The sequence below is a fragment of the Heteronotia binoei genome, chromosome 8 (assembly GCF_032191835.1).
Source record: "Heteronotia binoei isolate CCM8104 ecotype False Entrance Well chromosome 8, APGP_CSIRO_Hbin_v1, whole genome shotgun sequence".
Lineage (NCBI taxonomy): Eukaryota > Metazoa > Chordata > Lepidosauria > Squamata > Gekkonidae > Heteronotia > Heteronotia binoei.
This window is the reverse complement of record NC_083230.1, coordinates 7,928,353-7,946,755: the sequence shown is the minus strand read 5'-3', so window position 1 is coordinate 7,946,755 and position 18,403 is coordinate 7,928,353. Positions and strand designations below refer to the sequence as shown.

General features: G+C 42.6%; 2 protein-coding genes across 4 annotated transcripts in view; both read left to right on the top strand.

The window, feature by feature from the left end:
* Positions 1-4,390, top strand: part of ATXN7L1 (ataxin 7 like 1) — a 160,863-nt gene extending 156,473 nt beyond the window's left edge. For all 3 annotated transcript variants that reach the window (XM_060244735.1, XM_060244733.1, XM_060244734.1), the window contains one exon: positions 1,751-4,390. In XM_060244735.1, coding sequence (XP_060100718.1) covers positions 1,751-1,792 — 42 coding nt within the window. In that variant the 3' untranslated portion in view covers positions 1,793-4,390. The remainder of the gene's footprint in view (positions 1-1,750) is intronic.
* An 8,816-nt stretch (positions 4,391-13,206) lies between these two features.
* Positions 13,207-17,921, top strand: EFCAB10 (EF-hand calcium binding domain 10). The gene is made up of 4 exons (XM_060244719.1): positions 13,207-13,334; positions 15,633-15,794; positions 16,382-16,466; positions 17,809-17,921. Exons 1-4 carry the CDS (start codon positions 13,238-13,240, stop codon positions 17,843-17,845), a joined length of 381 nt encoding a protein of 126 aa, XP_060100702.1. The 5' UTR covers positions 13,207-13,237; the 3' UTR covers positions 17,846-17,921.
* Positions 17,922-18,403: the final 482 nt, after the last annotated feature.

Here is an 18,403-nt window from a genome sequence, read left to right as displayed (position 1 = left end):
AAATAAAAGCCGATATTATTCAGCTCTTATTCAGGGGCAGCTAGAAGGCATTTAAAGAGACCACGGTCTCTTTAAATGCCTTCAGTCGACTTCACAAGTCATGCCACCACAGGCAGTGCAACTTGATGAGTGAACTGGAGACATTTACACTTTAAAATGGCAGCATGACTCAGGGAGTGGAGTGCCTCCAGTTCACTTGCCAAGTCGCCCCACCACAGCGGCGTGACTCGGCAAGTGACATTCTTCATTATACCCCATCAGGACAGTCCCCATAAAGTATAATGGAGCCAAATAAACTAGGGTTTCCCAAATTTTTACTCAAGTACAAATGCAGTACCAGTACTGGTATTTGGGAATATTCAGGAATACCAATATTTTCCCAGTCCAACAGACCTGAATTGGGGGGGGGGGGCTGCATACCCCTATTCACCATATTTGGTGGCAGCAAAAAAACTCAACCCAGTATGATGCCAAGGCCAGAGAGAGAATCTTCAAGCTAGGAAAATTCTAGCTGTTTTGAAACCTCAAAAAACAAACAAACAAACCACAAGCTGGTAGTGGCATGGGAAGGACTTTTTAAATTGTAAACCAGGTTTCTAGTGTAAATTATATAGTCAATGTGAATTCTCAAGGGGGGGCATGTAAGTTATTGCATTTAATCATGTTAAAACCTTGTCATGACAGAGGTAATCTTGTCCTTATGGCCAGGGAATGACAAAAGGACAAAATTGAACTAATTGTTGGGGAAAGATAACCAAGGTTAGTATAGTGCATGAAGTTAACTCAGCATCAACCCTTACCAAAGATCAACAATGCCAAGTTAAAATGGTTTTAACAGACTATCAGTCCATCTTTTCAGACTTCCCAGGGAGATTTCCATTAGCTTAGCACAGGACAGATACAGGAGATGGCAGGCTTTCCACCTTACAGAGTCACTGGCCCTAATGCCACCAGTATTGAAAGGGAGGTGAGAAAGATGCAGAACGTTGAATTGATTGCACCCTCAGAAAGTTACCGGTTATTTCGGTTCTAAAATCAGATCAAACAGTAAGATTTTGTGTGGACTATAGAAAATTGAATAAGGTGTCTTTCCCTGATGTACATTCTAGGCCCAGAGTGGACAAATGAACTGCGACAATCAGGGCTTTTTTTGTAGCAGGAACGCCTTTGCGTATCAGGCCACCCCTGATGTAGCCAATCCTCCAGGAGCTCCCAGGGCTCTTCTTTCAGGGCCTACTGTAAGCTCTTGGAGGATTGGCTACATCAGGGGTGTGTGGCCTAATATGCAAAGGAGGTCCTGCTGCAAAAAAAGCCCTGGATACAATTGGTGTTCCTGCTACAAAAAAAGCCCTGGAGACATTTTATTTCCACATTAGTCTTGACAAAAGAGCATTGGCATGTGGCCATGAGTCCTCAAGACTGTGGACTTTCCTTTGTTTAAAAAGTTTCATTTTGCAGCACCAGATGCGCTATTACAAACTAATGTTGCCACACAGTGTATAGTGGGGGGGCGGGGGGGGGAGAAGTCTTCCATTCTGAAGTTTTGTTTTTTTTATGATTTATATCCCGCCCTTCCCACAAGTGGCTCAGGGCGGCTCACAACAATTAATTGAACATAATTTAAACTAGCATTTAAGATATAAAGATTTAAAACATTCAAGAAATTAAAACCTAAAAACATTAAACAGTACAACAATGTGCATAACAGAGCTACATGGTAAAGTTGGTTCTCTCTCTCTTTTTTTTCCAGAAGACATTAAACCGGACGGGTAGGATAAGGACTCTCCCATAACGAGGGAATGCAACCAGCCAGCAATCTCTAGCTCTTTAGCAACCCTACTTCTGAATTACTTGTTTATTGACTGAATCCTGCAGATGGTTTTAATTTACATATATTTGTGGTTTTTACATTGATCTTTTAAAAAAAAAAATGAAATCTACATGAAGGTTGTAAAATTGGTTTATTTTAGTTTTGTTCACACATTGGCCTCTGATCCGTGCAATCTGATTTGATTTGTATTGATGCTTTTTAAGCAGATTGTTGCATTGTTTGATTGTTTCTCTAACACTAACAGCAATGACATTCCAAACTAAAGCCATGTGTGGCTAAAATGTATTTAACCCCCCACTTTATTTCAGATTAACAGTAACTTCTGTATTTATTATTGTCCTATGGATAAAAAAAATTGCCAAGTGCATTTCTCAGCAGTATCTAACAGTTGGGGAAGTATTTTGTACCCACAAATTTCACTAACTCCTGTGGTGGCTTCAGTGAGCAGCGCCTCCTTTTTATTATGGTGTTCCTAAACTTTTCAATGCCTGGAAAAGTTAATGCACCTGGCTTCCATTGGTGGGATCACCGTGTGAAAATTTTCACATGTAGATGGGGGGCCTTGAGGAATCCATGCTACTGTCCTCCCTTATGAAACAATTTGGGGGTTTTGCAAAGACAAGGTTTGGGCATACTGAATTTGCATCAGTTGAATTGCACTGACAATGTTTTACAAGAATTACTGAATAATTTTTTAAAAATAAAAAAGATTTTGTAATCAGAAAAATCAGTAATACTAGGGTAACTGCAAAATTATTACAGAGGAGCTAACTTTTATTTCTACAGTGTTAAAAAGTGCACTTATATGCTCGTTTATTTACATCTTGTGGGGAAAGAAGAAAGAATGCAAAAAGGGGAGTGGTTACTTTTTTCTTTTAAAGAAAAGCCTAAGGCAGATTTTAAACCGTATAAAATGTTTAACACTTGTAAACACAAATAGGCCCTTTGGGGGGGGAGGGATAGAAGATAAAGTAAATGTTATAGTGTTAATTTTGTAATAATTTATGTTTTGCTATATTTTCAAGCTGACAGGAATAGTTTCATGAATCATATGAAACTTAGGAAAGATAAAGCAATGTTTTATATTTTTGTGTACTTTGAGTTATGTTTTAATTGTACTTTTCTTCAGACTGAAAAATGTGTACGTATCTGTTATTTTTGCACAGTTTTTTTCTTTTTTGTCTTCAATTTTAGGAGCAAAGCCTTGTTTAATGTGGGGTTTTTAACCTAATTTATTTTGTGCTGTAGAACTGCAGGAGTTTTAAAATCTCAGTAATACCCTCTAATTTACTTCCAGAGGGAAAACAGTGGTGGTAAGATTCATTGGCTGTTTCTGAGAATTTATGGCAGTCTCACTGACTGAAGGAGCAAATTCAGCTGTATTAAGAATTTTTTTTGTAAAAAATTCTTAACATGCTTTTTTATTGTGTAGGAAGCTGGACTTTGGTGACTGTGGAGGGCTTTATTTGAATGCTGCTCACATTTGTATACTTTCCTTTTAACTAGCTTAGGCCTGACAGCATTTTGGAAATTAAATATCAAATGAAACATCCTATCCCTTTAGTTCCCTACATTGGAAAAAAAAACCACTATATAATTTTATGCATATAAAAGTAAAATGCATTTTTTAAAATGGATATAAACTGGACTAGCCTGTAATGAGTTTTAGCGTACCATTCATTCAACAGGGTTTTTTCCCCTCCTCTGTTTTTCCCCTGAAGACTTTGTGGTTCATTTCTAGCAATAGAGACTCAGAAGCTTCAGTTGTTAGACATACGCAATGCATAGGCCTGTCAGCCATATTTAAAATTTTTAAAAGTGCGCAACTTGTATGCCTTCTTTTGTATCAATGTTAACGATTGTACATAAGTGTTGATCAATCTTTGTAGAGAATAGTTTATACAGCAGATTCTATTATTGCTGATTCTCAGTGATCTATTGTTTAAAACAAGAAGAAAATAATTTTTTTCTATTTACACCTTATATTTTGTTACGCTGTTGACCCATGGCACTTTAACAAAACTCTGTGGGTTTTGCATAGCTGGTCAGTCATGGGGAATATAAACAGTTGCACAGAAACGAATTTGCACCTCGTCCGTTGTGCTTTCCTACTACAGATTTTAGAATCTTTTTCCAGAAAACTTTTGAAGAAAGCATGTCCAGTCATTCTGAAAGAAAAATGCCATACACACAGTCAACTTCTTTTCTACAAACCCATATTTTGTAACACTTAAGTATTTTCATTCTTCTGCACCTTTTATGTATTAGCAGTATCAGAGAGAACCCATTCCATGCTTGTGGTAATTCTAAGTGTTGAAAGTAGGTGTAAATAGCAAATTTAAGGCTTGCAATTTTGAAAAAAGGAACAAAACAAAAAAAGAACAAATATGTATCTGACTGATACTGCCGGGGTTCAACACCAGGCCTGGAGATATTCTCTAGTGAACGATTGTATTTTTTGTTCATTGTTTTTTTTTTTTTCGGGGGGGGGTGCTTTATTATTATTTTTTGTAACATGGCTTTGTAAATAAAATAATTTATATGTTTGTAAAAAAAAAACTTGCACAATTTTTATTGCCTTTCCATAGGAAAAACAAATTTTATCATTTATTTATTTATTTACCTTAAATTTCAGGGAAAGCTCCAACCTAAATAGGGTATCGTACAGTGTCTTATTTAATTATTATATTCTCCTATTTAGTATTTCTATTGGTGGTGGTGGTGGTAAGTGCTGTCACGTCACAGGATGTTCAGAACATTGTTTCTTCTAAGCTGTGCATGTGAGCATCCACTCGTTAACACAGGAAGCCCTGCTCAGCAGCCATCTGGAGCCACACATGGTTTTGCACTGCCCGTTGCCCACATGAAAATTGCAGTAGTTACATTCTGCTCAGGATGTGAACTGCTCTGCTCAGTATTGGGAACAAAAAAATAGACGGAACATTGGTTCAGAGGTGGTTTGGCACTGTCTGCCGCCACATCACGACCCTGATATTCTTTGGAGCTCTCCCATCCAAGTACTTGCCAGCCTGAGTAAACAATACTGATTTTGATGTAAGTAAGTAAGTAAAATTTTATTTGTATCCCGCCTTCCCCACCTAGGCAGGCTCAGGGCGGCTAACAACATTTCATACATATACAGTAATAAATATAAAAACTTTAAATTTAACAATGAAAACTTTAAACATCATTTAAAAACCAGTTAATGTATTTAAAAACCATAATTTGAATTGATCTGGCAGCAATGGTGGCGTTCTGACGCTAGTTTCTGCCAGTTTGAATAGTTCCATGATGACATAGGTCCTTAGAACAGGACCGTGTTGGCGGGTCCTTAGTTAACAAGAATTCAACAGTCGATATATGCTCGTTTAAAGAGGGCAGTCTTGCAGGCCCTGCGGAACTGATCAAGGTTCCGCAGGGCCCGCACCTCCTCAGGAAGCTGATTCCATAGGGCAGGGGCCGCGATTGAGAGGCCCGTGCTCAGGTATTCTGAAGCTTGATCTCTTTCGGCCCAGGGATAGTCATTTTATTTTTCCCGGCTGACCTCAGTGCCCTCTGGGGTTCATATAGGGATGGACTGATGGTTTGATTCAGTATAAGATAGCTTCGTGTGTGCCTGTGCACAAGACATATACACAGAGAGCATAGAATGGTGGGTGAGAAGGGAGGCAATACAGATGCCCCATCCCCCGTCGCCATAGATTATCTATATTTTGGAGGTGAAACACCAGAGGTTATGGAATGCATACTGTTGTAAGCTGGCACAGTACTATTTTTCACTGGCTTGTACTGGTGAAAATTTTCTGAGGCAGTTGATAAGATAAACAGTTGTTTGTTGGCCAAACAGCTATGTGTTTAGGTAGACACTTCAAGCCCAGGCCCATGTAACAAGACTGTGCAGACATGGGATCAATCTGACATTTGAAGGGGGTATACGTTTTAAAATGGGGTCCTACCCAGTCTGAATGCAGCAGGTGATTTCATTCCTCTTCCATTACTTCTCGTAGAGAGTAGGAGGAAAGAGCTACTCAGGACCAAATTAATGAGAGGAAACAGCTGCCCATTCTCTCCCCTCCTTTCAAGTGGGACACGGCTGACAAAATGCATTTTCTCATGTGCAAGGGGTACAGCTCCAGCTGTTGTGTTGACTGTCACTGTCAGACTAGGAACAATGAGAATTTGGTTTCTGTACTCCCATGGAATTTGTTAAGTGGCCTTGGACAAACTGTTCTCCTACTGAGGAATCATAGATTCATATAATTAGAGTTGGAAGGGACCTCCAGGGTCATCTAGTCCAACCCCCTGCACAATGCAGGAGCTTCACAAATACCTCCCCCCTCAAACACATACATCCCCAGGGACCCCTGCTTCATGCCCAGAAGAGGGCAAAAACCACCAGGATCCCTTGCCAAACTGGCCTGGAGAAAAATTGCTGATCGGCAAAGTGGTGATTGGCAGGCCTCAGAATAAGTGGGAACTCACAGGAGCACAGCTCCTGAACCTTTCTGAGAGTTTCACCTCCTCCTTCCCACCTTATCCATTGAATAGTAGGTGCAGCTGCATAACAATCCTGGATGAGATTCACCATCTATTTTTCTATAAAATAATCCCTGGCAATCAGCATTCCCCTGGGCGTGTAAGAAAGGGCCACAAAAACTGAGCATTGATGCAACCCTTCCCACCCGCCTTCTCATAATCTGCCTAATTCACAGAATCAGTATTGCTGTCAGATGGCCATCTAGCCTCTGCTTAAAAACATCCCAAGGAAGGAGAGCCCACCACCTCCCAAGGAGGAAGCCTGTTCCAAAGAGGAACAGCTGTCAGGAAGTTCTTCCTAATGTTTAGCTGGAAACTCTTGGTTTAGTTTCAACCCGTTGGTTCTGGTCCAACCTTCTGGGGCCACAGAAGACAATTCTGCACCATCCTCTATATCAGAGGTCCCCAAACCCCAGTCCGTGGACCAGTATCGGTCCATGGCCTGTTAGCAACCAGGCTGTGAATTGTATAATTATTTCAATGAAGTAATAATAATAAGATGACAGCATTGGATTTATATCCTGCCCTGCACTCAAAATCTCAGAGTGGCTCACAATCTCCTTTATCTTCCGCCCCCACAACAGGCACCCCGTGAGGTGGGCAGGGCTGAGAGAGCTCTGACAGAAGTTGCCCTTTCAAGGGCAGCTCTGCGAGAGCTTTGGCTACCCCAAGGCTATTCCTCCAGCTGCAAGTGAGGAGTGGGGAATAAAACCTGGTTCTCCCAGATAAGAATCTGCACACTTAACTACACCAAAATAAAGTGCACAAATGTATCATCCCGAAACCATCACCCCCAGTCCATGGGAAAACTGTCTTCCACAAAACCAGTCTCTGGTGCCAAAAAGGTTGGGGGTCATGCTCTTTATGACAGCCCTTCAAATACTTGAAGACAGTGATCATATCACCTCTCTGTCCTCTCCTCTCCAGGCTAAACATACCCAGCTCCTTCAACCTTTCTTCATAGGACTTGGTCTCCAGACCCCTCAACATCTTCGTTGCTCTCCTCTGGACATATTCCAGCTTGTCTATGTCCTTCTTAAATAGTGGTGCCCAAAAGTGAACACAGCACTCTAGGTGATGTCTAACCAGAGCAGAGTAAAACAATACCATCACTTTGTGTGATCTGGACACTTCATTTCTGTTGATACAGCCTAAAATTGAATTTGCCATTTTTAGCCACAATATCAGACTGTACTCATGTACAGTGTATGGCCCACTAAAACCCTTAGGTTCTTTTCGCACAGGCTACTGCCAAGACAAGTCTCTCCCATCCTATGATTATGCATTGGATTTTTCCTACAGAACTTCACATTTATCCCTGTTGAAATTCATTTTATTGGTTTCAGCCCAGTTTTCCAGCCTGTCAAGATCATCCTGTCTCTGCCTTCTACTGTATTTATGACCGATCCCAATTTAGTATTGTCTGCTAATTTAATAAACATTCCCTCTGTTTCTTCATCCAAATAATTTATAAAGATATTGAACAAAACAGGACTTGGGACAGATCCTTGAGGCACTCCATTTGTCACTCCTCTCCAAATGGATGAGGAATCATTCACAAGCACGCTTTGGGTGCTACTTGTCAGCCGGTTACAGTTCCACCTAACAGTAACAAGATCCAAACCACATTTTACCAACTTATCAAAAGCCTTACTGAAATCAAGATAAACTATGTCTACAGCATTCCCCTGATCCAGCAAGGTGGTAACTTTCTCAAAAAAGGAGATCAGGTTAGTCTGACATTACTTGTTCTTGAAACCCATGCTGGCTGTTAATAATCACAGCCATCTTCTCTAAATGTTCCAGGACTGACTGACTGATGATTTGTTCTAAAACTTTTCCAGGTATAGGCATCAAGCTGATGGGGTTGGTAGTTACCCGGATCCTTCTCTTTCCCCTTCTTGAAGATGGGGACAACATTTGTCCACCTTCAGTCTTCTGGCACCTCACCTGTTCTCCAAGAATTCTCAAAAATAATGGACAGAAGCTCAGAAGTTACGTCTACAACTAAGTGTTTATGTACTACCCCTCTGCTGATCCTAGGCTGCAACTCTCTTTCCTGGTCATATGTACTTTTTTTTGCCATGTGGAGCACAGTTTCTCTCACAAGAGGCGACAGAGGCAAAGTAGGAATTAAGCAGTTCTGCCCTTTCTTCATCACCTTACAATTTCATTCTCCTGTTCCTGCAAGGGGCCTACCACGTCCTTGCTCTTTTTCTTACTTTGTACACAGGGCTCATTTTCAGCAGGAATGCACCGGAAGGCTGTTCTGGGAGAGAAGCAACAAAGTATTTCTTTCTTTATTACCTTATAAGGCAGCAGCACATGGTGAAGTCCTCTGTGCCTGTTTTTGTGCTTCTCTTGCAGTCAGCTGGAGCTTCAAAGGCTGCAGTATTGGCTCTTCAAAGGCAGTATTGGCTCTTCAAAGGCAATATAGGAGAGCCAGTTTGGTGTAGTGGTTAAGTGTGTGGACTCTTATCTGGGAGAACCGGGTTTGATTCCCCACTCCTCCACTTGCACCTGCTGGAATGGCCTTGGGTCAGCCATAGCTGTGGCAGAGGTTGTCCTTGAAAGGGCAGCTGCTGTGAAAGCCCTCTCAGCCCCACCCACCTCACAGGGTGTCTGTTATGGGGGAGGAAGGTAAAGGAGATTGTGAGCCGCTCTGAGACTCTTCGGAGTGGAGGGCGGGATATAAATCCAATATCATCTTCTTCTTCTTCTTCTTTGGAAATCTGGCCCAACCCCCTCAGCCCTGCAAGGGGAGAGACTGAGGCCTTGCTTGGAGTTAATGCCTATCTTGCGATCCTGCTGGACTGGCTACTGCTCGGTAAGTTGTGAGGAGGAGGGATGGACTTCTTTGGATGGGGGAGGGTGGTCTTCAGCCCACACTAAAAGGCAAGCCTTGGCCTCACCCTGCTTGGCTGGTGCACTTGACCTCGAGGGAGGGGTGATGGTGGGGGGCGGGGTGATCTTTGGCCTCCATTGCAGGCCTGGCCTTCTTTGCCTTGCTTGGCTGGGCACACTTGCCCTCAAGGGAAGGGAAGCTGCGGAGAAGAGGTGGCAGCTGCGCAGTGGCGTCGCCCACTCCGCTCTGAGGTGAAATCAGAGAAGGGGAGGGTGGAGGGAAGGAAGGCATTTAAAAAGTTGTGAGGTCCCTTTGTGATGGACAGAACTCCCTTTGGAGTTCAATTGTGCTTGTCACACCCTTGCTCCTAGCTCCACCCCAGTGTCTCCTGGCTCCACCCCCAAAGTACCCAGATATTTCTGGAATTGGACTTGGCAACCCTACTTCCTCGCATTGCTTGGCTGGGCACACTTGCCCTCGAGGGAAGGGCAGCGGTGGGTTGGGGTGATCTCTGGCCTCCATTGCAGGCCCAGCCTTCCTTGCCTTGCTCGACTGGGCACACTTGCCCTCAAGGGAAGGGCGGTGGTGGGGTGATCTCTGGCCTCCATTGCAGGCCTGGCCTTCCTTGCCTCCTTGGCTGGGTGCACTTGCCCTTGGGGGAGGAGCATTCCTCTGCTAAAGACAAGTGCAGTATCCCAGCACAGCAGGACAAGGCTGAGGCCTGCCCTGTCAAGTGGGCATTGGTGGAGGCAGAATGGGGGGGGGGGATACCTTCAGCCTACACTTTGCCAAGCGAGCAGGCATCTCGGGGAGGTTTTTCACCTTTCGGGTGGGGGGGCGCAGGAGAGTTCCCCGGCCATGCAAGGCCTGCCCAGCCATCCTGGGCAACTGGGTGTGTGGGAGTCTTCTGTTGGAGGTGGCAGGGGGATTCTGTATCTTCCTTTCCCACCCCTCTGTCTCAGCGAAGGAGCCAACCTCTGGGTCTTTTCTGGAGATTTCCCCACAAATCAGGTCAGTTCCTTAGGGAAGAGGACTGAAGGCTTTCCCCTCACACACTTTTTGCAGGAAGTGCACTGCTCTTTCTCTCCAAGAGATAGGTCTCTCCCCTGCATCCTAGCAGGCAGTCTCCAGGACTTTCCTGGAGATTTCCTCACAAATCAGGTTGTTCCCCAGGAGAGAGGATGGAGGGCTTTTCCCCCCTTTATGGAGGAAGTGGGCTGCCTTGTCTCTCAAAGAGGTTACCCAGAGCTTACAAGACAGTTGTTGAAGCAATGTGAAATGGTAAAGCAGAAACAATAAAAGGAGCAGGGGGGAAAAAACAGTGTGATAATCAGTATGAGGAAAGGGCAGACTAAAAAAGCCCAGTCTTGTTACTGGAAAAATAAAATTACAGAAACAATAATAAAATCAATGTAAGGCCTTTTACTGGACCAATCAAATTAGTGCAAAATAAAATTAACCATGAAAGAAATATGGTGTAAGCCAGAAAGAAGTGACAAGTCTCAGTTACTACTAAAAAAACTGTCCAGAAAAGAGCTGTTGCAAACTTAGCAGTCAGATAATTTCCCTGTGTGTAGAGTACAGACTGAGAAGCCTCTTTCCCCTCCTTTTTCTCTCCTTCCTTTTTCTATCTCTCCCTGTCATCTGTCCCCCATATTTCTTTCCCCCAGAAGTAACTTGACAGGCCATGCATGCCCTCTGATAAATGTTTGTGATATTGAAATCATTTAACATGTTGGCTGTTTTCTTTGTGCTTTTGAAGTAATTTTTCTCCAGATTGCCAGCTCTGAGTTGGGAAATACCTGGAGATTTTGGGGTGGAGCTGAGCAGTGGGCTTTGCCTTCTGACACATGTCCGATGATGTCAGGGAGTGTGGCAGATGCTAATAAGTTATGCTCATGAGTTCCTGGGAAGCTTTTTCTACGAAATGGCCCATTTGTACATTTGATTCTATACATTTTCCCCATTCCACCTTGGGTTGGGAAGAGGTAGGCTTTTGATAGTGAGTGATTTGATCATTATGCATAAAGAGAATGGGATCTGTGACAGGTGTTTTGACTGCGTAGGGACTTGCCTGCCTGGTGTGAAGGATCCAAACATCACACGCTGTCTAGATAGGTTAATAGATGGTGCTGGGGTGAAGTCAACGGTCATGGTGCACATTGGCACCAATGATGTTTGGAAATGTAATTGTGTGGTCCTAGAGGGGAAAAAAAATTAGGTTACTAGGCAGAAAATTAAAGGCCCGCCAACCTCAAAGGTGGCATTCTCAGAAGTGCTACTGGTTCCATACACAGGGCCAGCTAGACAGGCACAGATCATGAATGACAAAGTGGTGCTCGGAGGAAGGGTTTAGATTTGGTAGGCACTGGGGACAAGCTAAACCTGCACAAAAGAATTGGGCATCACTTGAACCAAAAGGCAGCAAGGCTGATGACCATTAATAGCAAAAAATGTGGCAGAGCAGAAAATTAATCCCTGGGTGAAAGCTAGCAGCAGGAGGAAGAGAAGAGCATTCAATAAAGCTGATGGGCAGTCGGCTCAGAATGGGCAAAAGGAAACACTTTTTTACACAAAGTGATTAAAAATGTGGCATTCACTGCCAGATGATACAGTGATAGCTGCAGGCATAGACAGCTTTAAAAGGGGATTAGATAGATTTGTGGAGGAGAAGCCTACCAGTGGCTAAAGGGGACCTCCACATTCCGAGGTAGTCAACCTCAATCCCAGTGCCGGGTGGCAGCATCATGGGAAAGCTTCAGCATCTGTGCCCTGCTGTTCACAATTCAGGGGGACTGGTTGGCCACTGTGTGAGACAAGATGCTGGACTAAAAGGATGACTGGTCTGATTCAGCATGGCTGTTCTTATGTTCATCTACCCAGCTCAAACAACCTTACAGAACTCTTGAAAAGATAAAATGAAGAATGGGGAGGATCACACATGCCCACTTGGCTGTAGGGAAGAAAATGTGCTTGACATATTTCTGGTCATTTCAGGAGGGAGGCCCCATCTATTAAGGAGCAAGATAGGCACAGCACCCTCAACAGCCTTTTGGAGTCTAAAAAAATGTGGATAGAATAATATATGTAGGATAAATGTTATTTTATTTTATTTTGGAAGATTTATATTCTGCCCTTTCCCCCTAACGGGCTCAGGGCAGATTACAGACATAATAAAACAGTTAAAATCCAACAATAAAATAATCATATATGATCAAAAACAAGCACAGCTAAATAAAGTATAACATAGGCAGAGCAAGCACATTTTGCAGATTAAAACATAAATATCAGCCCGAATATAACAGTCCAGATGGTAAGTCATTGCAGGGGAGGACAATCGATGGTATAGGCAGTAGAGGAAGGACACCCCCCCTTGCCTCAACCGGAAGCCTGCAGAACAGCTCTGTTTTACAGGGGCTCCAGAGTGGTAGTAAATCCAGTATGGGCTGACTCTCCAGGGGGAGCTGATTCCACCAGGTCAGGGCCAGCCAGGGCTAGTCGGGTGTCATTTGGGCCTGGCCAGGGATGGCCAAAGGGTGTTGGTTAGTAGCAGATTGCAATAATCTTCGGGGCTCATATGGGGAAAGGTGTGCAGCACCCTACAACGGTGTTAAACCTATAACCATACCATACCAAACCTTTAATGGCATAATAGAATCAGATAAAAATACACAGAATATAAAAATTTAAACATTGGAGATAAAATCAAAATAAAACCGAGCTTACAGATGCATTCAAACATGGTCAGAATTAAAGTTAAACCTATAAAATGCCCTTGGGTTCCTGTACATGAACGCGTATAAAGACGAGTAAGTTTATTTTGGCATAACAAAACATCCATTTTGGGACTCTGGATCTAGAACACCCTGCAGAATCTCCCCGAAAGCAGATTATTTGTAAAATCTTGAAGGGGAGGGGGAGAGTGAGCCCAGAAGCCTAAGATCGCTGCTAATTGGCCAGTCTTTGTCACATGACCTGCTCCTATAGGGGGAGCTGGCGTTGCCTTTCGTCTCCTAGCAACGGCGATGGAGCGTGAAGAGGAAGGTCGCAGGTATCTGGAGCAGCACAAAATCCCAGAACTTTTCCATAACCTAAGTGCATTGCTACTCTATCACCGCCCAGGTAAGGCTGTCTGGAGGGAGGCCCCCAAGCTCTCTGCATGGTGCCCTCTCGTATTCTTTGGTCAGGCGGGCTGCCTCGCCCTTCCTAGAGAACAGGGTTGCTAACGGTCACTTGTCAGGAACGAATATGAGATGATGAAAATGAAGATGATGTTGGCACAGAGTGTTAAAGCTGCAGTCCTAAGCTGTGCTCGATCCCCGGCGGAAGCTGGGTTTTCAGGTAGCCAGTTCGAGGTTGACTCAGCCTTCCATCCTTCCAAGGTCCGTAAAATGAGTCCCCAGCTTGCTGGGAGGAAAGCGTAGATGACTGGGGAAGGCAATGGCAAACCACCCCATAAAAAGTCTGCTGTGAAAACGTGAAAGCAACGTCACCCCAGAGTCAGAAACGACTGCTGCTTGCACAGGGGACCTTTCCTTTCCCTCCACTCCGAGCGGCTCACGATTTCCTTTATCTTTCTCCCCCACAACAGACACCCTGTGAGGTGGGTGGGACTGAGAGGGTTCTCACAGCAGCTGCCCTTTCAAGGACAACCTCTGCCAGAGCTATGGCTGACCCAAGGCCATGCCAGCAGGTGCAAGTGGAGGAGTGGGAATCAAACCCGGTTCTCTCATATCAGAGTCCACACACTTAACCACTACACCATACTGGCTCTCTGGGTGGGGCTGAGAGGGCTCTCACAGCAGCTGCCCTTTCAACGACAACTCTGCGAGAGCTATGGCTGACCCAAGGCCATCCCAGCAAGTGCAAGTGGAGGAGTGGGGAATCAAACCCGGTTCTCCCAGATAAGAGTCCGCACACTTAACCACTACACCAAACTGGCTCTCAGGTAAAAGTAGTCATCTGCCCAGCTTCTGCACTCAGGGCTGAAGTATATATAAGAATGAATGGAACAAGGCAGGTCGTGATGGGGTCTTACAACAGCATTTGGACAGCCTGACCTTTTCTCCAGAGGCCTTTTCTGGTATGACAAACCTTGGAGCAGAGATTGCATCTTCTGTGAGTGCGTGCGCCCCCCTCCCCACACACACACACACACACAGGGAGGCAGAGTGGTCACCAGAAAGGGGAGTCTTTTACACAGAAGGCCCAAAAAAATAGCAAATAGGCATTTTTTAAAAAATCATAGAAATGTATGTTGGAAATTATATTGCCATTCTTGTTGTGAGAACAACTGTTGTGCATTATAGAAAAGGCCATAGTGATTTTAATGGTTATTGATATTTAGAACATTTTAATGCTATTTTTCCACCCAATTTACATTCCCAGGGTAGTGAACAATCAATAAGCTTTTTATATACCCTTTTTTTAAAAATTAAAGTACATAAAAACACATAAATGGGACGGGGTCACTGAGGGAATCCCATACGAAACAGGTCAATCTTTACCCACCAGCAGAAGACAGTAATCAAGGGGGGCAGACTTGGTGCCACAACTGAAAAGAACCTTTAACACACCACTCTATTCTCAGATGAAGAGCACACTCAAAGGGCCCCTGAAGTGATTGAGTAGGTATGTTCCAAGCCATATAGTGTAAAAAGGTGGCTTATGAGTAGTGTGTGTGTGTTTAAATACATGCATGAAGTTATTGTTCAAAGTAGGAGCACTAATCTCTTGCTTTGGTTTGCACTCGTCTTAGTACTATGTTAAACATACAAATACAACAAGTACAAAGGAGGAATACATTTGCTGCTGGGGGGGGGAGGAGTCTTCTCAGAACAAATTCCACGAGTCTTCTCAGAACAAATTCCATGAGCAGCTGCATTTCCCAAATGCAGCTGCTAGGCCTGCCAAAACCAGCAGGAGGGAGAGGCTTTTTAATTCTTGTGTCGTTTTCTCACCCCAAATAATCTTCCCTAAGCTGCTTCTAGGAATATTTACAGGCATCCACTTTGTGTGCGGGAAAATACTCTTGAGCCAAGTTCATACACCTTGCATTTCTCCCTTTGAAAGAACAGACCAATGGCTACTACATTTGAAAAAAGAAAAAAACCCTGTCAACACCTCATAAGTATGTGCTGTAACATTCCAGGCCAGTTGTGATATTGATACTAACAGTGCCCAGCCTTTAGGCAGACAACAGAAGACAAAAAGAAGACAGCATTTCTTTGGCTCTGCTTGTTGGCCGATAGCACTGCTAGTGTTTGGACTTGGGTTTTTGTACTTCCTGCTTAGAAGCATGAGAAGGTAGACAAGGGATAGTTTAGCACACAGAAACATTTCTAGTATCTGATATTTTAATGGAAAAAGTAAGCTTAATTTAAATTGTGTAACAATGTGGTCAATGTTCTTTTGTGACAGAGAAACCAAGAGAGTTCTTGATACAGACACTGGAAAAAATAAAGCTTGCAAGAGTTACAAATGACTATCCTTATCTTATGGATGAATCAAACTTGAATGCTATGTTCGATATGCTAGATACTGCAGGCCACGGCTATATCACCTTACCTCAGTATAAAGGAGGTAAGTATTCCTTAGATTTCTCATTTTTATATACCTGATAGTCTTGAAAATACAAAAACAGTTAACATTATAGAAAAAACAAATTAAGGTCACTTCTCTACTGTATATTTTCATCACGAAGATAAGCACTGGGAAAGAAATTCCATCATACCTGCTCTCCCACTCCCCCATTTGTAATTGTTGTTGCTTTAGAAGCATACCTCCTCAAGGACAGAGATGTGAAAACTTATTAAAAATGGGATTGGGAAAGACTGGCTTTGCTTCCCTTTCCCCCCTCAAGTCTTTCCCATTTTCCCAATGGGAAAACTGGGAAATTAGGGGAGCTAACCCCCCCCCCCTATATTTTTCTTATAGAATGAATGAAATGTATCTTAAGACAAGAGTTTCCCTCCTCAAAATGTATACTGCATGAAAAAAATCACAGGACTTTTTTCAGTTTTTCCAATGAAAAGTTGAGAAATGGGGGGGAACATGGGGGGGGGGACTCCGATTATCTTTCTTTTGAAATGAACAAAATAAAAGACCAACTGTAGATTTAAATAGCAGATTTATAAGCCTCTTCCTTAACCCCCTTTGCAATATTTTAGCACTTCAAAGCATGGGATTGAGTAGTGATCATGGAATTTATTCAGATGAAGACAAAATTACATCAGATGTCTTCAAGGAAAATGTGTAAGTTAATAATTTAAGTTGTCTGAATTTGATAAAGTATTAGGGACATATGTATCAAAAGAAATGGTTCTTCCCTTTCCTGAATAATGTTAGGACCCAGATATTTTACACATCCTCTGTCCTAGCGTTTTTTTAACGTAAGATAAATTGTTGAAATCAGCTCTTTTGAAGTTTTCATTTAGTTGCAGCTAGAAACACTTGATTGTGTCCTGCCTTTATGTCAATGCTTAGGAAAGACTGCAGTAACTAAAAATGTTAAATTCTAGAGAATTAAATGTTTTAATTAGAATAAAACAGCCAACCACAAAAAAGCTGAGAGTATGTGGCTTGGACCAACTATTATTTACTTATATTAGAGTCTAGAGCCACATATCTGGGTGATTGACTATTTATTTATTTTTCATATTTATATCCCGCCCTCCCTGCCGGAGCAGGCTCAGGGCGGCTAACAACATTGTATATCAGCAATAAAACAATAAAAACAATTACAATAAAATCAGTTAAAATTAAACAATTTACAATTTAAAATTATTAATGCAATTTTAAAACAACTAGTTTAGCCTTATCTCATCCTTCTTGAAGGCCCATTCTTTTCCTGCTAAATTCTGGCTCTGTGGAAAGTTTTCCCCAGACCTTTTTTATTCTTGGCCCCTTTTCTCTCTCAACTCCCTGCCATGTACCACTGCCCTCTTCACACAAGGTGTAAAGCAAAATGGGAAGTGACCCCAAGGTTAGGGTAGAAGTACTCCCAGAGGCCTTGCTTTGTTCCAGCTTTTCCTCAGTCCTCCAAAGTAGGTTTTTGGAAGATTATTGGAATACTTTTGTTTTTACTGTTGTATATACAGGAATACTTTTGGCTTTACTATTGTATGTACAGAGGTAGAATCCCCTTCAGTTTAGAGGAAGAGTTAAGCACATATTTGGACTCCCTTGCTGAAGCTTTCCAACTATATGCTGCCCACATTAGTAAGATCTCTACTGCTTCTTGGTTCGTGGCCTAGTTGCTTCCAGCTGTTAGGATTGTTGAACGAACCTTATTAATGAATTGTAGTACTTGTCTTTTTTGGTTTAATAATTTATCTGTTATAATTGTTTTAATAATTTAATAATTTATCTGTTATAATGGTTTTTGTAAAATTAATGTTGAGACCTGCCCTGAGCCTGCTTCCAGGTAGGGTGGGATATAAATAGAAATTAAAAAATAAAGTAATTGCTGAAATAAAAGAACACTGAAGAAAACAGTTACAAATTCGTTTGCAGAAAGAATTAGGCAAGCACAATCTTTGCGGAGTAGGCACAGTTTCTATGTATTCACTATAGCTCTTTTGCCTCCCTTCTACAGGATGAAAAAATTTGCAGCAATGTGGGCCACATTTTAATTGTGAGTGTTCTGCTCTAAACACTTTGGTATCTTACTGTAGAAGAACCAAGAGTTCCATTTACATTGTTGAACCAAGAATTTCATTTAAATAAATGACCTTTTGCGCAGTAGAGCTGTTCCACCAACACAGCAGATGTAGAATTTCATATTCTGTCCATAAAAGTAATTTCAAAATAATATTTTAATTGCCATAATCCCTGGGTATAATCCAACTAAAATGAACCTGTTTGTAATTCCCTTTCATTTCAAAGGGAGCCAAAGTTTGTTTGTTTTTAAGTCTTCCCCATCACGCATGCTCAGTGATCCACATTTGGTTTTGCTGTCTAGTTGCAGCTGGCTTTCAAGGCAAGAGTCATTCAGAGGCGGTTTGCCATTGCCTGCCAAAGACTGAGCAGGGCAAGCTCTGTTTATCTCCTCAAATCTTCTGAGAGGGGGCCAGCCAGATCAGGGTCGTCATTTGTTACTTGCTTATTAACCTCACCACTCCATATCTGTTCCATATGCTAAACAAGGATTCTATCTTTCCATGTTTTATACTCCAGAATTACTACAAAAT